A 22,066-nucleotide genomic window follows, 5' to 3' on the forward strand; every position below is an offset into this window, starting at 1 on the left:
TGTCTAGATTGTCAGCTTGTGCAACCACTTGCTTCCACAGGAGCAGTCAATCCATGAGGACTGCAAAGCCTTCAACTATGGCAGGCAGATGTCACAACATATCCATCATTTGGGAGGCTCAAAAATGTTCACGTTTCAGTAGATACATTCTCAGGAGCAGTTTTCGCTTCAGCACATGCCGGGGAAACAACAGATCACGCTTGTCAGCATTTCCTACATTTGCATCGTTAGGCGTGCCTCAAGAGATAAAAACAGACAATGGCTCAACATACACAGGCAGGGTGCTTGACAAATTCCTGAAAAAGTGGGGTTTCAGACACACATTTGGTATTCCACATTCACCTACAGGTCAAGCAATCATTGAAAGAACACACTATACCCTGAAATCCCTTTTAGACAGGCAGAAAAGGGGTGAGCCAGAGGCAACGCCTCACATGAAATTGAACAAAGCATTGTATGTGTTGAACTTTCTCAACAGTTCATCTTCAGAGCCCAATCCACCAATCTTGAGACATTTTTCAAACAGCTCTCAAGCAAGACTAAGGGAGAATCCTTTGGTCTTGATCAGAAACCCCAAGTTAGGACAAATAGAGGGTCCTTTCAGAATAATCACTTGGGGCAAGGGTTTTGCTTGTGTTTCCACAGGGCGGGGTCCGAAGTGGGTGTCAGCGCGACACGTGAAACCATTCCGGATGCAAGAACAAGAGAGCACTGATCCCAGAAACAGAGAGACAAGCACTCAGACAGAAGAGGATGTTCAAGCTGCAGACAACAACTCAGAAGAAACAAAAGAATTAAGAAAGAACTTTGGGGATTTTTCCTTTGGGGTTTTTGGGAGGAAAAATGACAATGTTTTGTCACAGAGATGAAGTCATGAGGTTCACGATGCTCATGTGTTTAATTTCATCATCGCTTTAAATGACAAGGCAAATTTACCAGTCAGTCAACCAAAGAAAAATGTTTGGGAAGCTTTAGCTCAGGTGGCAAACTTAGACAGTATCTGCCTGACACATTCCAGACCAGGGAGTCCATTTTCAGCATGTACGACTGGGATGCCAGTGGACGAGTGGCCGATTCCAGGACACGCTCCAGTCAAAATCTTGCATATCATTAAAGATCCTGTGAGGGAGTGGCGTGCTTGGACACATTTTCTTCCTGTGGATTCTACTGAACCTCAGGAATTGGAGATTTTCAGATCCATGACAATGGAGTTGTCCATGCAATTTGAGATCTTAAATGTGGCAAAAAACAAAACCATCAGTGTCACTCCAAATCACAAATTTTATAAAAATGCATCAGCTTGGTGCAAAATCACAACAACAACAACAACCAAAGGGTCACTCCAAGTTCCAGTGCAATTGCCAAGGGGATTCTTTTTAATTTGCGGGGACAGAATTTGGTACGGTATTCCTGCAAATGCAATGGGAGGTCTATGCAGCATCGGAAAGATTTCAATGTTGTCACCAGATTCGAAAATGTCAAAAAAGCCAAAATGCAAAGAAAAAAGATCTTTACAGCATTATAGCGCAGATTGCGATGATGCAGTGTAGACTTGGGACAAGGCAAGGAGAATTGTAACAGCAATTTTCTCACCTCAGACAGCGTCAGGGGTAGCCTTGACTCAATTGGACCTCATGGGTTGTTGGTTGAGTAAACATGCTCAATCAGTCTCTCTTGCACGGAGTGACATGTTGAAAGATGTGAGAAGTGTAAGACAGGCAACTCTGCAAAACAGACCAGCGGTCAACTATCTGTTGCTCGCCCGTGGACATGGATGCGAAGAATTCACAGGAATGTGTTGCATGAATCTCTCAGATGATTCACAGTCAATTACTGAAAATATCAAAAAGATAAAAGATAGCATAGAAAAACTTGGCGAAGTCACTGGGTCATAGATTGATGATACAGTGAAGTTTTTTGGCCTTTCTCCTATATGGAGAGAGCTTTTGAAGATAGGGTTCTACATTTTATTAATTCTCGCAGTTCTCATGGTTTTCATACCATGCATCCTTTTGAGTGTACGGCACATTGTATGTTCAGTTACAAAGGAAGTGCTTTTTGTGCCAACAGAAGGGGGAGATGTGGGAACTCAGCACATCACTCCTGATGTCCAGAGCTACCGAGAGAACCCTTGGGGGGCTCGGAGGTCTTGGAATGTTACCAGAAGCACTTGGTGGCTTGATTTTGATCCATCTAGGGATGTGCCACCTGTGTATGAGGAAATGAAACCTATGAGAATCACTCGGGTGTGAATGGTGAAGGGAAGACATAGTTATAGGGTAAAGCACAGATTTTGGGGTTTTGGTACAGGAGGGTTATGGAGACAAGATGGAGGAATCAGGGCGTGTCACAAGGTTCTTCTTTCTTCTTCTTGTCATCCATCTTCTGTGATGATGTTGGCACTTGTGGATTGGTCTGTGGTGAAGGTGCACATGGTAGTGAGGGTGATAGGTATTGGGAATGAAAGGTAAATATGATGTATATAGTTTTTACTATAAAAAGATGCGACCGCCTCATGGGTGGTCAGAGTGCCTTTGGCTGCCTTGCTGGTTGGATCCCGGTCGGGCAGAGAAGGAACTTTGTAGATAAGAAATAATAAACAATTCTGAAGAACCAAAAAGCTAGAGTCCAGGCTCGTCCTTTGAAGCCCAGCATGCAAAGAACCATCCTACACGTGTTTGGGAGCAGAGACGGACAGCTGAACCCCATAGGGAATTAATTGCAGGCCTAAAGAATTTGTTTCTGCTGTTAGCAGACTTTTGCAAATAGGTGTTATTGACCGCCCAGTGGATATACTCCACTCAGACAAGTGGGACAGGTGCACTAAAGCCTTGGCAGAGGACACCATGTCCTCCAGTAGTGGGAAATATCTCAAATCATGGGGCAAGGTCGTGCAGTCTTTGCAAACTGCTTTACAAGAGCAGGAAAGATGGAAGGAAGCCCAAGACTGCTTGCTTGCCACCCCCAAACGGGGGGTTGGCGTGACAACGCAGACCTTGGTTGCCGACCTTCTATCTGAGCCTAGCAGCTCACAAGGGTGGGGCGACCTCCTGTCACTGCCATGCCCGTCCAGTCCTATCCCCGAGTCCCCACCCGTGGAGCAACTTGCTGACAAAGTCAGGAATGTTGCCGATAACCTAGAACTAGGGGAGGCATGGGACAGACCCCCACTGTATGCCCCACAAAATGGCACTGGGCAGCGGGCCAAAGGGCGGGGCCCAGATGCTATGGATGGGCAGAAAAGGGAACCGTTGGGTGCCGCGAGTGAGCACAAGCAGGAACGGGAGGAGGTTCAAGAAAAGGGGGACAGTGGGAGTGGTCATGGAAGGGTGGAGATTGTGAATAAAGGTGATAAACCCAATCAGGACACACGCCATAAGACGTGCCTTTATATGGCCAGGCTTTCCGAAAGTAGGGGGCGGAGTGGTCGCAGGGGGAGGGAATGGCCTACCCTTCGTAAGAAGGAGCGGGGGCAGAGCTCTACAAAAAGGTACCGAAACTAGGAACTGTCTGGTCAGTCGACTTCTGCCTCTGAGTCAGACACCAGCTGGGGTGAGTGGTCAGACAGCCAGTCCACCACCGATTCAGAGTCAGACTACGAGAGTTACCGCAAGTAAAACCAGAAGTGGTAACTCTCCTGCACCAACGAGAAGGGGGCAAGCAAGGGACACTCCACTCACAGACTGGAAAAAGATACAAATCGCTTGTGCCGATTGGGCCTTGCCTGCCACCTTGGCTTTGCCCACAGACAGCGGGCAAAGGGCTTATACCCCCGTGAATCCCAAAGATGTGCAGGTGATCATCAGAGTGATTGCAGATTAAGGAATCAACTCCACCATGGTCTCCATTCTTGTGGACAGTGTCTTCGGAAATGACGATATGCTCCCGTTTGATATAAAACAAACGTGCAGAATGATTTTCGATGGAACAGGAATGATCATTTTCAAACAGAAGTGGGAGGACAGCTGCATGAAGCAGCTAGCCCAGGTAACCGGTGCAGGCCACCTACTACATGGTTCCAGTCTGCAGCGACTAATGGGCACCGACCCAGCAATGATTACACCTCAGGCGCAAGCTCAGCACCTGAGGGCCCTGCATAGGCAAAGGTGAAACGGCAACGGTACCTTCGTATTATTCTGTTGTTAGGGTTTGTCGGCACAGCTGAGTCTGAGCATTACCCTCATCAGCCACTCAGGTGGGTCCAGTGTCACCTTTCAGGTGATGAAGCAATCCAAGAAACTGTAGTGCCAGGCAGCCCGTCTTTTGAATTTAAGCTAAGGGACATATTCCCTTCACAGATGGGATTTCCCAATTTCAGGGAGAGGTCATTGTACCAGACCTATTGGTGCCCCGCCTCTAACCCAGGCAAAAGCTATTGTAATTACCCAGGGTACGGCTACTGTGGATACTGGGGATGCGAAACCATTGTAACAAGTGACAGATGGCAGCCACAGCAGCTTGACAAGTTCCTACAAGTTAACTGTGCTCCTAGCGGCTGCTGTGAACCTAATTTCATGAGGGACGGGCTAATATACACACCCCGAGATGGGAGAAAACACCTGCAAAAGCTATACCATGACTATCAAGCAACCAACGCACAAAAGTTGGGCTACTGGTAAAGTTTGGTCAGTGTTCGTCCACGCCTTTCGCAACCATTGGGTGAACATCCAAATCATTAGATTCCCAAAGGTGACACCCTAATCCAATCCTTGTAGAAAACAGGGCCAGAAAAAGAGCCACAGTTACTGTTAAACGCACACATGGGACACACGTGCCTGATCCCACCTCTGCACCACTCGTTCTTTCAGTGTCCAAACCAGCTTCTTATGATCCATTTTTTAACATGCTTAATACTATCTTTTTATCTCTAAACCAATCAAATCCAGATCTCACTGAGTCATGCTGGCTGTGTTATGACTCAAAACCTCCCTTTTATGAGGGCATTGCCTTGAATGCCTCCTTCAACTACTCTACATTGCAAGATCCACCCCAGTGTAGATGGGATACCCCCTGAAGAGGAATCCCTTTGAGTCAGATTACAGGTCGAGGCAAGTGTTTAGGTAACGTGACTGTAGCTAGACAAAAAGGCATCATTTGTGATGAGTTCACACAGCCCCAATGTTCGGACAAATGGGCGATCCCATCTGGGCCAGGGATGTGGGTATGCCAGCAATCTGGGGTCAGTCCCTGTGTGTACCTTATTCATTTTGATTTTTCCCCTGACTTTTGTGTCCAAGTTCTTATTGTTCCTAGGGTGCTATATCATTGAGAGGAAGAAATGTATCTCCTGTCCAACGAGCCTCGCCAGCTCCACAAAAGGGAAGTGATGACAGGTATCACCTTTGCAGTACTCCTTGGTTTAGGAGCTGCCAGCCCAGGTACAGGCGTGTTGGTCCTTATAACCCAACGTCAGGGGCTTTCCCAGCTGCAGGCAACCGTTGATGAGGACTTGCAAAGAACTGAGGAATCCATCTCCCTTTTAGAAAAATCCCTCTCTTCTCTTTCAGAGGTCATCTTGCAGAACAGATGAGGCTTAGACCTCTTACTCATGCAACAAGGAGGTTTGTGTGTGGCCCTGAGAGAGGAATGCTGTTTTTACATGGACCACACAGGAGTCATACGAGACTCAATGGCTGAACTGAGAGAAAGGCTGGCCTCAAGGAAGAAAGAGAGAGAAAGCCAACAGGGATGGTTTGAGTCCTGGTTTAACCAATCCCCGTGGCTAACCACCCTTATTTCTACTGTCATAGGCCCTTGTGTTATGATACTTTTAGTGTTAATTTTTGGACCCTGTATTTTAAACAAGTTAGTGTCCTTTGTTAAACATCATTTAGACTCAATTAATGTTATGTTAGTTAAACGCCAGCAACTGCTTTAAGCAAAGCCTTTTAAACAGTAATATTGATGTTTAATGAATTCAGTTTGGTACTAACTTATAGTTTAGTACTGTTGAACTAACAGTGGTTGTTTTAAAGAAGTTGTTTAATTAAGCATTAGGAAAGGGGGGAAGTGTGGTAGGATAGGGACAGGCGGTCGGAAGATTACGTGCTGTACGGAAAGATAGGGTCCCCCTTCCTTCAGTTCCTTACGCAAGCAGACGGACATGACGTAGCCCGAGGCTATATACTGCTGTGCAATTTTAAAATAAACGCCATTTTACCGTCCACCACATTGGTGTCTGTGAGTAATTGGCCCGAGCAGCCTGAGGTGGCTGCCCTGCCGTTCCCAAACCAGGTCGTCACGCCTCGGCGGAGGCAACACAGACCTCTGCGGGTCAGGAAAAGAATATTTTAAATCAGAGACAACAAACCTTGAAAACCAGAGCCAAGGAATCCCGACTCCTTCTTCGAACCTCGAGCTGGGGAAAAAGGACTCTCGGGGTCATCCTGACCGCAGGAAACCCGAAACCATTTCCCCCTACTTGCCCCATTTCCACAACCTTTTCCCACTATCCCCTCCTCCCCCCTCCATTCCGGGCTCCCACCGCCCCCTTTTCCCCCTTCTCCCCCCCCGTCCCACCGCCTCCCGCCCCCCTCGCTCACCCGAGAGCTCCGTGCCCGCAGCCGGGGGCGCTCCCAGCACCACCATTGCCACCAGTCCGGCCGCAGCTGCCGCCCCTCGCCCCATGGCCAGCGCCGGGCAGGGGCCGCAGCCCCGAAGCAGCCGCGCTGCGCTGGGAGCACCAGTCCGGAGCGGGGCGGGCTCGGCAGCGCCGCGCGCTCTCATTGGCTCCCGACACTGCTGGGGAGCCGAGCTCAGAGGCTCTGCCACACAACTGATGACTCATCAACGTCCCGCGCTCTCATTGGCTGCAGCGCGTTCCGGCTGTGTTGTGATTGGCTGAGGGATTCCCGGGACGCTGCAGCCCCGGTGCGGCTTTTCCAGGGACGGGGAGCCTTGGGGCGCTGGGCAGGTGGGAGCTCAGGTGTGCCCAGAAATGCGTGCCCAGGTGCGCGGGATCACAGGAGTGCCCGTGGCGAGCGGTGACGCTGGCCCGATGCCAGGCACCCCCAGAGCCGCTCTGTCCCTGCCCCCCGCAGCCGCACAGCGACAGAAAATGGAACCGAGGGTTCCTCCGTGGGGACAAGGACCGGGAAAGATCCCTCAGCAAATCCGGCACGGGCACTAACAGACCCGGCCTGGGAACACGGAGGGAATTTATTACCAACCAAATCACAGCAGCACAAGGAGAGGGCAAAGAAATCTCTCCATCACCTTCCCCCACCCAACGGGGATCACCCGGATCGGGGGTCACCAGGGCTCTGCCCAACGGGGGTCACTGGGGATCATCCAGCTCGGATCCTCCCATAGGGGATGGAGCTGGAGCAGCGCACGAAGCTCTTCCCACACTCGGGACACTCGCAGGGCCTCTCCCTGGTGTGGACGTGCTGGTGAGTGACGATCTCTGAATTCCACCTGAAGCTCTTCTGACATTCCAAGCACTCATGGAGCCGTTCCCCAGTGTGGATCTTGTGGTGCTTGCTGAGGTCGGAGCTCCCACTGAAGCTCTTCCCACATTCCCCACACTCACAGGACCTCTCCCCAATGTGGATGTTCTGGTGTTCCATCAGGCTGGAGCTCCAGCTGAAACCCTTCCCACATTCCAAGCACTTGTGTGCCTTCTCCCTGCCATGAGGCTTCTCCACCAGCTCTGAGCTCTGGCTGGATCTCTGGAAACCTTCCTGGCTCAGGGGGGCTCTTTCCTCCCTGCAGCTCCCTGGGCTGGGTTTGCAGCCCCTCCTCATGAGGGATCTCTGGGGCTTTTCCTCCTCCTCCATCCGGCCACAGCTTGGGAATGACAGATCCTGGTTTGGGGGAAACCAAGGTGGGAGCACCTTGGAGTAGAGGCTTCTCCAGCCCAATTCCATCTCTAGAAGTCAGCAGGAGTCTTGTGTCCATGAAAATCTCCACAATGTCAAGATTCAGCCCAAAAAGCTCTCCCAGGAGTTCCCTATCACTGATCTCTCCACTTTTGGGGTTCCAGAGTTTTCCTTTCCTTGGGATGATGGGGGTCCAATGGCTCCAGGGCTTCCCCTTTCTCCAGCATCCTGCTTAGGGATGATCCAGGGGCTTTTGGGAGTCCATGGGGTCCCTTCTCCCCTGATGCTCTACTTTGAGATCCAGGGATCCCAGGGGTCCCTCCTCTCCAGGCTCTCCCCCTTTCCAGCCAGTCAGGGTCCCCCAGCTCTGGCATGCCCCTCTGCTCTCCCCACTCTGGGGGTCCCAGGGGTTCCCCTCCTCTGCTCTCCCGGGGATCCCCAGCACCAATGTCCTCCCCTGCCCATACTGGGCAATGGCCACGTGGACCCCCAAAGATCCCCCCAAGGGGCTCAGCCTTGGGGTCCTGCAAGATCCAAACCTACAAAGACACAGAAAAAACCTCCCAGGGATGCCAGATGATATTTGGTGCTGAAATCCACAATCTGCAAGCTCCAAACACACCCCAATAAAAAACGCTCTCAGCGACACCCCGACGGATTTGGGACAAGCTCCCCCTCCCCTCTCACCTGCAGGACAAGGTGGGGGCGATGGTCCCGTGGCTGCGGCCACAGGGGACACTGGAAACCCTCCTCCTGTTCCTCCTCCTGCTCCTCCTCTTCCTGCTCCTCCTTTTCCTCTCTCCCTCCTCCTCCTCCTTCCTAATCCCACCTCCTCCCCAGTTCCTGCCTTCTGTGTATTTAAGGTTGGAGAACCTTGCTTGTTTTTAGAACTAGAACAAAGATCCCAGATGGAACAAGGCTTGCTGCTTTCAGTCAGAAGTATCAGTGACTAAAGGTCACGTTTCCTTTGGTTTGGTGCTGTCCTTGTTCCTCCTCAGTGTTCAGGCTGGGCTATGGGGTGTCCTTGTGTGCTGCATTTTCCGAGTTCCTCTGGCATCCTTTGGGCAATAGGCTGTGCCCTGGGAGGGTTCTTTGTGCTCCTCTGTGACACAGGAGAACATTCCAGGCGGTTTCCGCGTGAGCTGCTGCTGTGGTGTCACAGGAGCAGTGCCATGTCCCCGTGGTGTTCCCGTTGCTGTGGGACACGGAGGCCTCAGTGCCCAGAGTGGCTCTGGGCTCGCTGCCCGAGGCATTCTCAGCAGCCAGCCCAGCCCTGACGGGTGTCCTTCTGTGCTCGCAGGGCTACAGGCTGCAGACGTGTGCAGTGCAGCCAAAATGATCCAGCACGTGGCTGCTGCAGTTTGCACTCTGTACTCTGTGGCTTATTCGGGGTATTTTTTAACCCACTTGGCACGTAAGTCGAGGCTTTCCCTCGGTGCAGCATCTGTGGCTTTGGGCTTGCTGTGTGCTTTGTGTTCTTCCTCTGGAGCTGAGCTGACTTTGGAACCAAATTGCCATGAAGACACCATTGCTTTGGGAGAGCTGCTGCCAGCAGCTGCAGCTGAAAAAGGGGGTGTCTGCAGCCAGGGGGGCGTGCACAGCATTTGCAATGAGCCCTGGGGGGTTCTGTTCCCTCAGGCAGGGAGTCTGTGCCAGCAGAGCCTGGAACTCCCTCTGTTTGCTGCTCCAGCCAAGAACTGACTCAGACCAGTATTTTGTGCTGTTCTCTTGCTTGCTGTGGGAAGGGACTGTGGCTCCTGCAGGGATGCTGTGAGAGCAAAATGCTCTCGTGGGGTTGCCTTGCTCTGTGGCATTTCCCACCACTGGCAGTTTTTCTCCTAACAGCATCTGGTTCATGTTCCCTCTCCCATTTCAGGGCACTTCTTCTGTGGATCCCGAGCAGCTCCTCCTTCGGTGAGTGGGAAAGGAACCCTTGGTGTTTGGAATTGTGCAGCAAGTTGTGAGCTCGGCATGTGGCAGCCGAGTGCCAGCCTGGAAGGCTGAAGGAAAGTTCCTGTCAGTGTCTGAGCAGCAGCAGCAGCAGCAAAGGGATCCCCGGCAGTTTTCCCTTTTCTGCTGAAGAGCTTTTGAAGAGCTGCAGGTCTGGTTTTGCAGGCAGAGGTTTGGTGGCTGGCTTTAGCCGTGGTGGAATATCGAATTCCCAGCAATAAGTGGCAATGTTGACTTTAGCCCATTGTTAGTTGGAACATCTCCAAACCCAATTTCTGCTTAGAGCAGCTGGATGTGCAGCTGAGGATAAATAAGGTGAGAACTGAGATAGAACTTCCTGTCCCTCACGCTGCTGTCTGTCCACAGGGCACAAAAGCAGCACCAGCACCTCCTGTGGCTCCTTCTGCTTCCAAAGAGGAGGCCAAAGAGGAGGAAGACAGCAGTGAGCTTCCCACTGTTCTGGGGGATGATGGTGAACTTCCCTCAGTGCCAGGAGATGTCAGTGAGCTTCCCTCAGTGCCAGGAGATGTCAGTGAGCTTCCTGCTGCTCTGGGAGACGAGGGCGAACATCCCGCGGTGTGGGAATGCAACGGCGAGGCTCCCACACAGGGGGACAAGGACAGTGGACATCTCCCGGTGTGGGACGAGGACGGTGGATGTCCCCTGGTGTGGGACCAAAATGACCAAGTTCCCACAGTGTGGGATGAGGACAGAGGACATCTCCCGGCATGGGACGAGGACGGTGGATGTCCCCTGGTGTGGGACGAGGATGACCAAGCTCCCAAGGCATGGGATGAGGACGTCGGAGATCTCCCGGTGTGGAATGAGGATGGAGGACATCCTGTGTCTTGGGAAGAGAAGGATGAACATCTCCCAGCATGGGAAGTGGACAGCGAACATCTCCTGGCTTGGAAAGATGATGGCGAACCTGCAGCGATTTGGGAAGAGGATGGAGAAGCTGCAGAATTTTGGGAAGAGGACGGAGAACCTCCCTCTGCTTGGGAAGAGGACACTGAACCTCCCTCCACTGCAGGATCCTCGTCTGAGCATTCTGACAGCAGCACAGCCCTGCAGCCAGAGGGGAGAGGGGAGTGGTGCCTGATGCAGCTGAGTACGTCTGCTCTGTCCCTGGGTGCCCGAGCAGGGCGCTGGGTGTGTGTCTCAGCATCAGCTGCACCCAGGGTTGCTCTGCAGCTGAATGTCACCGAGCCATTTCTTGTCCTTCCCCAGCTGAGACCAAGGGGCTCACGGCCCCAGGGAGTGGGGCTGCGTTCTGGCTCTGCTGCAGGGTGGGGTCTCACTCTGGGAGGGAGCGTCTTCCACGTGGTTTCTTTCAGGGAACACCGTGAGCGAGGCGGAGCCTGCCGAGAAATACCTGGAGCTGGAGCAGATTGGCCAAGGGTAAGGGCACGGCAGCGACTTCTGCACAAGCAGGGCCAGGGGTTGTGCTGGGGCAGGATCCAGTGAGAAGTCAGGAGAGCTCCAAACACCTTCAGACACTGGGCTACCATCCTGCTGTCTCTCAGTCCTGATCAGAATTGATAACTGTGGTCAGGAGGCACCGTCAGAGCCCCTGAGGCTGGCAGTGTCCTGCCTGCAGCAAGGAGCAGGACCTGGAAGATCTTCTGTCCCTGGAACTGGATTGCCTAAAAGAGCAACTCACCATCTGGTGACTGTCAGAAAGCAATTCTGAAGAAGATTTCTTTCACATATTTTGTTTCAAAAAATATCCACGGGTCAGAATGATCAACCTAAAGGTTTAGAAACAGAAACCAGAGATGAACTAATAAGGGCTCTATTCTAGCACAGGCAGCAGACCCCATCCATTCAGTAACAGACACAGAGCTGATGCACTCTGGGGGAAAATGCATCACCTGCCTGATGGCAGGGCCCTTGTGGAGCCTGCAGGTCTTAGTCAGGACATGGAAAAGGATGAAATGCATTCTTTTCCAGTTCTTTAGTCACACCCCCCCCGCCCTCAGGTTTTGAACTAAAGCCATTCAGGGTGGACATTTGGGATTTGCTCCAGCCCAGTTCCTTCATGCTGGGTCTCAGTTTTCTCTTGCCCACCTTGCATGGCAGAGGGCTGGTGGCTGCTGCGCTGTTGTTGGAAGGGTCGATGCACCCAGGTGTTTGTGAAGGCTGCAGGCAGCAGAGATCTCCTGTCTGGGCTGGCTTTCACTGCCAGGGCCTGAAGCGCTGCTTCTTTCTTCTCTGCTGTTTTGTCTCCAGGGCTTTCGGAACCGTTTACAAAGGACTGGACAGGGCCACTGGAGGAGAGGTCAGTGCCAACACGCCCAGCACGCCTGGCAGCTCTCCAGGGCTGTCCCCTCTGCTGGGAGCTGTGGCTGCAGCTTTGGGGGCCAGCAGAGCTTTCCTGCCCAGGCTGCTCCTCTGAAGGCAGAGCAGTGTCAGCCTGCAGAGCACAGCTGGGGCAGACTTGGTCCTTCTGAAGTGCCAAAGGAATGCAAGGAGGGCAGCAGTGTCTGTCAGAGCAGGACACGCTGGCTTGGTCTGCATATCTAAAAGTGTGAATGCATCAGCTGCTGGAGACTGAGGCCCAATTTATCTTCACCCCAGCCTTGGACAGGAACACTATTTACCAGTTTTTCCATCCTGCCTTTCATCTTCTAAGGGTACCTCAAGGCCTGATTAGGGAGAGATCCTGCTTGGGCTGAGTTTGGGGTTTTAGTCCTACTTCAGCTGTTCACAGAGAGAGGGAGAGAAGTGAGAAGATGGATGTCCAGAGCAAAGGTGTCTCCTAAACCCTGCAGGTGTGTTTGGGTCTGGTGTCAGTGACAGCCTGTGACAGGGATCACCTGAGCAATGGATGTGCGTGTTTGCTTTGTTGTGCAATCCCAAAGAGAGCAGTTGGATCTGAAATCATGACCAAATCCCATAGAATTGCTAAAGGGTTCCTGGCTGTTTTGCTCTGTTTTCACAGAACCAGATTTATCTCATAATAATAATGAGAGTGTTGAGGCCATTGGAGCAGACTGTAGGTGCAGAGGATGTTGTTAGAGCTTTGAAGCTGACAGCTGAGGGACCATTTCTGCAGAGCTTGCAAGGCCAAATGTCTCTGGCCATGTGTCCTGTGAGCAGCCCCCAGCTGGCAGAGCAATGGGCTGCGGGAATGGCACTTGCTGAGCTCTGGTGTCCCATCCCAAGGCAGTTTGGCCCAGCCCGGCTCCGTCGCTCCAAACAGACTCGCTCCGTGTTTGCTGTGGCCTCCTGCCACAGACTCCTGCAGTTAAAGGGCTGCCATGTCCCTTCAGGTGGCCATAAAGAAAATGAGTCTCAAAGGGCAGAACAGGGAACGAGCTGTGAATGAGATCCTGCTCCTGAAGGACAAGAAGAACCCCAACATTGTCAGCTCTTTGGACAGGTGAGTGCTTCAGCTCTTACCCCGTGCCCAGGCCCTGCGTTAACCTTTCCTGGCATCCCTAGTCTGTAGCCTGTTTTGGAAATGCCTGACCCAGCCACATCTTCCCCAAACAACAGCCTGGCAGTTCACTCCCTGCATGTGCTTTTGTTGCTTTGCTTTGGTTTTTCCTCCAAGTTGACCCCATTTGCTGTGTCTTCCAACAAGTGCTGATGAACCACAGCAGAAATTATTTCCCTTGGCTTCTTCTTCCCATCCCTTTCCATGGCTACAGATGCCAGGCAGACCAGGTTCTTGTTTCCAGCAATGCCTCATTTGCCCATTTTTCCATGGCCTTGCCTGTTTCTGAAGGGACTTTCTGAAAGGTTTTCTGACTGCTTTTGTCCCAAGTGCTGCACGGCCTCCTCCCCTGGATAACCCTGGCAGTTGTGGTGCCTTGTTCAGGAGGGAATGGTGGAACTGAGGAGTTCAGAAGCTGAACCAGCTGGGGGCAAGTGTTGTGGTTCCAAAGTGATCTGGGCTGTTGCTAAACTGCATTTTTCACCTGCTTGCCATCTAAGGCCTCTCCTTTCTCACAGGTGTCTCCTTCTCCTTTAGACTGTGCAGATTCCAAGGGCTGGGCAGCCTGGCAGGAATGTCTCTCCATCTGATTCTGTCCTCACTGACAAATGACCTGGAAACAAAACTCCATCCAGGCTTTTCCATGGAGAATTGAGCACGTCCCATTCATCTCCATGCCATTGTTTTTCTCTTCCAGCTTCCTTGTTGATGGAGATCTCTGGCTGGTGATGGAGTACATGGATGGAGGAACTTTGCAGGACGTTGTCAGACAGACACGCATGGCTGAAGGAGAGATGGCAGCTGTCAGTCGGGAGGTGAGGGATCCTGCTTGTCCCTCCCATGGCTGGGACACGATGGTCCTTCCAAACAGGCATGAGAACAGGAGTGGCTCCATGCTCAGGGCTTTGTTTCTGTGCTGTTTTCATGGGCTGGAGAAGAAAGAGCCTCTGCAGTGAACGGCCTGCCAGCATCACTGCACTTCTGCTCTGTTCTTGTTCTCTCTCCTGCTGTTGTGGTACTCTCTGTCTGGTTTGGATTTGATTTGCTGTTCTCAGCTTTGCCTTGCACCGTTTGCCTGGAGCTTGTGTGCACTGCACTCCTGGCCTGTCCCAGCAAAGCTGCTGCTGGCAGAATTCTGAACTGTCCTTTCTGGTGTGATATATTCCAGTCATTGTTTTTTTCCCTGGTGTTTCTTGTTCTCTCTCAGTGTCTGCAGGGCCTGGATTTCCTCCATTCCAAGCGGGTGATGCACAGGGATCTGAAGAGCTCCAGCATCCTCCTGGGAATGGACGGCTCTGTCAGGCTAGGTGGGTGTTCCTGGCCAGGCACGGCGCTCCCGGGCTGCGGGTGTGGGGCTGCTTCCCAGTGAGGCCAGAGCCCCACAAGGGCTGCTGGGGGCACTGCCCGGGCCCTGCTGCCCCTGCAGAGAGCTCAGGAGAGGAGCAGGGTGCCAGCAGTGCCTTTGCTCTGGCTATGGCCCTTCCAGAGGGGCAGCAGTGGGAATCTAAAGCTCCAAGGGAATCAGGAAAAGCCACTGCATGAAAGCTGAGGGTTTCTGTAAGGGTCCAGTTCCATCTTTCCTTGGCTACAGCCCTGAGGTCTTTTCCAGCTGACTTCACTACTCCATTCTCAGACTGAGCGTGGGGAATCTTTGTGCTTGGTTTCCTCATTCCAGCTGCCTTTGACAGGGTTTGTTTCTGTCCTCAGCTGATTTTGGCCTCTGTGCTCAGCTGAGCCCTGAGCGGGACCGGCGCAGCTCCATGGTGGGCACTGCTCACTGGATGGCCCCAGAAGTTGTGACCAGATCTCCTTATGGCCCCAAGGTGGACATCTGGGCCTTTGGCATTGTGACCATCGAGATGGTGGAAGGAGAACCTCCTTACTTCAGGGAAACGGGGGCCATGGTAAGAGGCAAATTCTCCAGTGGTTGCAGAGGCCTGTGGGCACAGGGGGACCCTGCCCTGGGAGCAGCAGCTGGAGGTTTCTGCACATGGGAAGGGAATTCCCAGAGGACTCCAGCCTGAACACAGACGAATATTCTGCAGTCTCCAGCAACAATTTGCTTTGGGATTTACGTTGTTGCAGCTCTTCTGGCTGTGAGAATGACATGGAAATGTGAAGCAAGTGCATCAGCTCTAATGTTATCTTGCAAGAAAACCCCAAACCAACCCCAAATCCCACCCCCAAACCCAACAAGATTTCTGCAGGAGTTTCTAAAGGAGGTTTTGCAAGATGATCTCCCCCTGATTCTTCTCACTGGAAACTTGTCTAAAACATGAAAATGATGGTTTAACATCCCCATAGTCTAACATATTTCTTTCCTGGTCCAAGCTACTTTCTCTGTGTCACCAAGCCTGAGCTTTCAGCATCACAAACCTCCTGTTTCTGGCCTGGCAGTTTCTGGGATGGGGCATCAGGAATGCATTCACTTGAGTGTCAGTGGCACTGCAGAGATGCACTTGATGTAAGAATCCTCTGAAATAACACAGTCAGACCTCACTGACTCTGGAAAATGGCCTGTAAAGCTGGTGTCCACATTTGGAGAAGCAAAATGGGCTATTTCTGATGGAGGTTCCTATTGACAGAATCAGCCAATGAAACTGGCTCTCAAGGTGAGAGCATTTGGATGTTGCAGTGGCCGTGGCAGCCCCAGGGTTTGGGTTTTTTGGCTGGCACAGAAAAATGAGCTGTGAGCAGCATCTCTGTCAGGGAGGAAAGTGCCCCTGGAGCTGGGGCTGAGGACCCGGGGTGGATGTGAGCAGTGTGGGTGTGAAGGAAGCTGGCAGAGCACTGAGTTTGCTTTCCCTGCAGGCTCGCGCTCTGATCCGGCAGAATGGGACCCCGCAGCTGCAGGAGCCTCGGCGCCTGTCGGCTCTGCTGCGGGACTTCCTCGAGTGCAGCCTGGAGCCGGACGAGGAGCGGCGCTGGGCTGCCCAGGAGCTGCTGCAGGTGAATGCCAAGGGCTGCAGGGCAAGCAGCAGCGCCAGGGAGGGGTTTTCTTGTGGGGCCCCCTCCGACAGTCTCCAGCCTCGCTGCTTTCCACACGCAGAGCGAGCAGAATCCTCGCCTGCTTTGGCTTGGCAGGCTCCTTTCGAGGCCAGCTGGGCCTGGTGCCCCACAGCCAGCAGGGACATCTTCAACAGGTCAGGGGGCTCCGAGCCCTGCCCGACCTGAGCTTGGAGGTTTCCAGGGAGGAGGCACCTCCCACACCTCTGGGCACCTTCTGTCAGTGTTCCCCCACTCTCCTGGGTAAAAAATTCTCCCTTAGATCTAATCTGAGCCTGCTTCCCTCTCTTGAGTTTCAAACCATTTCCCTTTGTCCTGTTGCAACAGGGCCTGTGAGGAACTTGACTCTGGGAAGTAACAGTTCATTTCTTTCTTTTTTATCTTTTGGGCAGCACCCATTTTTGTCATCAGCCAAGCCTCTCTCCAGCCTGACCCCTCTGATCACGGCAGCGAAGCAACTGAGGGAGCAGCGGAGGAGATGAAGCACTTGAGGGAGCTTCTTGTTACAGTAGTTAGGAGAACTAGTTAGTTTTGGTAGTTAGCACTGTTAGTTAGTTATGGTAGTTAGTACTGCTAGTTATCTTGCAAGAAAACCCCAAACCAACCCCAAATTCCACCCCCAAACCCAACAAGATTTCTGCAGGAGTTTCTAAAGGAGGTTTTGCAAGGTGATCTCCCCCCTGATTCTTCTCACTGCGAATCTTGTCTAAAACATGAAAATGATTGTTTAACATCCCCATTGTCTAACATATTTCTTTCCTGGTCCAAGCTACTTTCTCTGTGTCACCAAGCCTGAGCTTTCAGCATCACAAACCTCCTGTTTCTGGCCTGGCAGTTTCTGGGATGGGGCATCAGGAATGCATTCACTTGAGTGTCAGTGGCACTGCAGAGATGCACTTGATGTAAGAATCCTCTGAAATAACACAGTCAGACCTCACTGACTCTGGAAAATGGCCTGTAAAGCTGGTGTCCACATTTGGAGAAGCAAAATGGGCTATTTCTGATGGAGGTTCCTACTGACAGAGTCAGCCAATGAAACTGGCTCTCAGGGCGAGAGCATTTGGATGTTGCAGTGGCTGTGGCAGCCCCAGGGTTTGGGTTTTTGGCTGGCACAGAAAAATGAGCTGTGAGCAGCATCTCTGTCAGGGAGGAAAGTGCCCCTGGAGCTGGGGCTGAGGACCCGGGGTGGATGTGAGCAGTGTGGGTGTGAAGGAAGCTGGCAGAGCGCTGAGTTTGCTTTCCCTGCAGGCTCGCGCTCTGATCCGGCAGAACGGGACCCCGCAGCTGCAGGAGCCCCGGTGCCTGTCGGCTCTGCTGCGGGACTTCCTCGAGTGCAGCCTGGAGCCGGACGAGGAGCGGCGCTGGGCTGCCCAGGAGCTGCTGCAGGTGAATGCCAAGGGCTGCAGGGCAAGCAGCAGCGCCAGGGAGGGGTTTTCTTGTGGGGCCCCCTCCGACAGTCTCCAGCCTCACTGCTTTCCACACGCAGAGCGAGCAGAATCCTCGCCTGCTTTGGCTTGGCAGGCTCCTTTCGAGGCCAGCTGGGCCTGGTGCCCCACAGCCAGCAGGGACATCTTCAACAGGTCAGGGGGCTCTGAGCCCTGCCCGACCTGAGCTTGGAGGTTTCCAGGGAGGAGGCACCTCCCACACCTCTGGGCACCTTCTGTCAGTGTTCCCCCTCTCTCCTGGGTAAAAAATTCTTCCTTAGATCTAATCTGAGCCTGCTTCCCTCTCCTGAGTTTCAAACCATTTCCCTTTGTCCTGTTGCAACAGGGCCTGTGAGGAACTTGACTCTGGGAAGTAACAGTTCATTTCTTTCTTTTTTATCTTTTGGGCAGCACCCATTTTTGTCATCAGCCAAGCCTCTCTCCAGCCTGACCCCTCTGATCACGGCAGCGAAGCAACTGAGGGAGCAGCGGAGGAGATGCAGCACTTGAGGACAGCCTTTAATTACAGTAGTTAGGAGAACTAGTTAGTTTTGGTAGTTAGCACTGATAGTTAGTTATGGTAGTTAGTACTGCTAGTTGGTTATGGTAGTTTGCACAGTCTGTTTGTTATGGTTCTTGTTTGTTATGGCAGTGTTTGGAATAAAAACTCTCCTAAACTTCGACTCCCTTGACGTGTCCCTTCCTTCTCCCGCTGTGCCTCAGCTGCCCGGAGCCATGTGAGGGGAGAGCGGGCCCAGCCTGGCCCAGAGCTGAGCCCCAGCAGAGCCCTGGCAGAGCCCAGAGCAGCCTCGGCACCTGCAGAGTCAGCCTGGAAGGAGGCGCTTGGAGCCTTCTGGGCTGCACCCGGCTCTGGGTTACAAACTGTGTGTGCTGGAAAATGCCACCGGCTCTGCAGGAGGGCAGAAGGGGCCCGGGGAAGGCCCAAGTGCTCCATGCAAGGGAAAAACCTGCCCTGGCTTTGGTATAAATAACTAGGCCGTGTTGGCTTTTGCTATTATGTATTGACTTCTGCAAATTATTGTTAATCACAGTGAGTTTGATATAGTACAGTTTGTAATCACCTTTCACTGCTTTTGCTACAGTATAATTTGTCAGCTTCTTGTTGCCAATGCCCTGGCCCCTGTGCAGCTCCTATCCTCAGAACATCATTTATGGATGATATTTTAGTTTGTGGACAGTTTGAAAAACATACATTATAGTTTTGGCTTTCACAAACTATTATAAGTGGATGCCATGTGTTATTCATTATAATGTTAACTTTTGCAGAAGTAGCTGTAGTTGTGAAATAATAACTAATGTTTTTATGTTTGTAACTAACTGACAATAATGAGAACGACTCAGAGATATTTGTGAAATAGCTAATGCTGGTTTAAAGGACTTGTGGAAATAGCTAAAACTGTCTGCATGGTCAGATAACATTGAAGGAAGGGATGTGATGAGGGCCCCTGCCACTGACCCTTCCCCTGTCAGTAACTGTCCCCTGCTGAAACCACAGAACAGGGGGCCCTTGTGAGGAAGTGACACACAACCCTCAAAACAGCAACCCACGATTCCTGCACGTACTCTAAAAAGGCAGGTTGGGGGTCAAACCAACCTAAGGAATTCCTGGAATATGTAAACGAGTTCAAAGAAATGTTTGAATGTGTATAATTTGAATAATACAATGGAAAAACTAGACAAGAAGAGTTGCTGTGGTTAACCACTGTGCCTCTGGCCATGGCCAAGCACCCAGTGCTGTTACTGATTTGTCTCTAATTATTCCTTATTAAACTTTTAACAATTCTAAAGAGTGAGGCTCCTTTCTCACAAAACCCAAGGTGCTCACCCTTTGTTCTTCCCCCAAGCCAGGATTTGTCAATCCTAAACTTTGTCTGTGTGGGAGAGAAGGAGGCTGTGAAGAAAAGGAAGATGCACTGGTGTGGAGGCCCAGGAGCTTAACTCTCACTTATCTGCTTCCTTGCTGCACCTGTTGTTGTGCACATGTGCAATGTGTTATACAGATTGGTTTATCAAAGGGTGTTTTCTTAATTGGCCATTATCTTAATTGGTGATGGAGTTTGGATTGGTTGACCAATTGGATCTGTCTGTATTGGGCTGTCTGTGAGGGGGTGAGTTTATTAATTAGTATAGAACAATACAGTATGGTAGGATAAGGTGATTGATCAGCCTTCTGCAGTCATGGAGTCAATGCTAATTAATACCACAACAGCCCTTGGCCCCCATCACTCAGAGCCTGAGCTGCTTGAGGTTTGTTCTGCTGGCAGCTGGGGACTGATGATTTTTCTTTCAGCACTGGACAGTCCTTGTTCCAGTGCCCCCATTTCTTACAGGATGCACTCTGCTCCTTCTCCACAGGGGAAGCTTTCTTGGGTGACTTTTCCTGAGTTGCCTTCTTGCTGGGTTGGGATGAACTCTTTCAGCTGGGCCCCTGTCCCAAAACACCTTCCAGGCACCCTCCAGCAGTTTATCTCCATCTCAAATTCCCTTTATCTTTGCTTTCTTTCTCGCCGGCCGGGGGCTGTGCACAAATCACCAGCGGGACAGGACTGCTGGGAACGTGCCTTGAGCTGTTTGATTTTCCAGCATCACTCTCATTCCATGGTTATGGCAATGGGAAGATGCCAGCAGCTCACATCCCAGGCAGCAGACCAAGAACTCAGTGTTACAACTCACTTTGTAAGTTTTTTGAGCAGTCACACCAAGCAGAAGCACACTGACAGTGGTTCCATCCAAGCACTGTCAGCACAGGTACCTTTGGTTAAACAATGCTGGCTTATTTCAAATATAATACCTGCTTGTGAGCCTTGAACACCATGCACAGAGCTCCAGTACTAACCTTCAAACTTCCAGTGTCTCGCTGGATAAACTTTTCTGCGGCTTAGGGAGTTATTCTAGACAAGCATGAATGCACAGACCGTTGTTCTGGTTGTCCTTGCTTTTCTACTTTTTAAATAATTTTTCTGCTGACCAATCTCGTGGCTGCTGCTGAGCTCCAGTCACAGCTCTGCTGTCTCTGAGGCCTTTTGCAGCTTCCCCAAAACCCTCTGATTTTGTGCATTCCCACACGAAATAGTTCTGAGAGTTCTATTACAGATATATTATAGATATAATAGGAAATAGTTATAAAATACTAAATAGTTACAATAGTTCTATTATAGTTATATTATAGATATAATAGTATATAGTTATAAAACATTAAATAGTTCTATTACAGATGTACTATAGATATATAATAGAAAATAGTTATAAAATACTGAATAGTTACAATTGTTCTGTTATAGATATATTAAAGATATATGTCTAAATAGTTATAAAATACTAAATAGTTACAATAGTTCTATTGTAGATATAGATATAATAGTAAATAATTAAAAAATACTAAATAGTTCTATTGCAGATATACTATAGATATATGTCTAAATAGTTATAAAATATAAAATACTAAATAGTTACAATAATTATATTATAGATGTATTATTGATGTAATAGTAAATAGCTATAAATACTAAATAGTTCTGGGTCTAATAGTTATAATAGAGTTTTAATTGTAAATAGTTCTATAACACTAAATAGCTGTAGTTATAATAGTTCTAGTTCAGCTGTAATGCTAAATAGTTCTATAATATTAAATAGTTTAAATTTTAATATTTATATTACAGTTATAATACTAAATAGTTATACTATACTATGAATACAGTTATATTATGTTATGAATAGTTATAGTTGTTAAAGCCAAAAGAGAGTTATAGTTATATTATTGCTACAATACTAAATAATTATATAATACTAAATAGATGTAGTTATATTACAGCTGTAATACTAAATGTAATTATAATAGTTATACTGCAGTTAAATTACTAAATATAGGTATAATAGTTATATTGCAGTTATAATACCAAATAGAATATAATACTGAAATAGTTATAATAGTTATATTGCAGCTATAATACTAATCGTAGTTATAATAGTTATATTACAGTTACAATACTAAATAGTTATATCATACTAAAATAGTTATAATAGCTGTATTTTAGTTATAAAAGAGTAAATAGTTCTAGGTATAATAGTTCTAGTCATGACAGCAATAGTACTAAATATAGTTATAATATTTATAGTTATATTGCAGTTATAATACTAAATAGTTCTATATTACTAAAATAGTTATAGTAGTTATACTTTAGTTATGTAATACTAAATGTTCTAGTTATAATAGTTGTATTATATTAGCTACAGTACTAAATATAGTTATTATAGTTATATTGCAGTTATAATACTAGTTATAGTTTTAAAAGGTATATTGTAGATATAATACTACATAGTTATATAATATTAAAATAGTTAAAACAATTACAGTAACAGTTATATATATAATATAACAGTTATATAATAATAAATTGTTATAG

The 22,066-nt window shown here is 49.7% G+C and overlaps 2 protein-coding genes across 2 annotated transcripts in view; both read left to right on the plus strand.

Moving 5' to 3' along the window:
* Positions 1 to 6,625: 6,625 nt before the first annotated feature.
* LOC115484788 (serine/threonine-protein kinase PAK 3-like) lies at positions 6,626 to 16,791 on the plus strand. The gene is made up of 12 exons (XM_050984284.1): positions 6,626 to 6,685; positions 7,133 to 7,391; positions 9,697 to 9,734; positions 10,137 to 10,881; positions 11,108 to 11,171; positions 12,003 to 12,051; positions 13,046 to 13,155; positions 13,910 to 14,027; positions 14,420 to 14,519; positions 14,920 to 15,116; positions 16,024 to 16,161; positions 16,611 to 16,791. Exons 1-12 carry the CDS (start codon positions 6,626 to 6,628, stop codon positions 16,698 to 16,700), a joined length of 1,968 nt encoding a protein of 655 aa, XP_050840241.1. The 3' UTR covers positions 16,701 to 16,791.
* Positions 14,528 to 22,066, plus strand: part of LOC127060516 (serine/threonine-protein kinase PAK 1-like) — a 176,416-nt gene continuing 168,877 nt past the window's right edge. Inside the window, exon 1 of the mRNA XM_050984189.1 lies at positions 14,528 to 14,810. The gene's annotated coding sequence lies outside the window, so the exon portion shown is untranslated. The remainder of the gene's footprint in view (positions 14,811 to 22,066) is intronic.

This window comes from Serinus canaria, chromosome 25, assembly GCF_022539315.1.
Source record: "Serinus canaria isolate serCan28SL12 chromosome 25, serCan2020, whole genome shotgun sequence".
In the NCBI taxonomy this organism is placed as follows: domain Eukaryota; kingdom Metazoa; phylum Chordata; class Aves; order Passeriformes; family Fringillidae; genus Serinus; species Serinus canaria.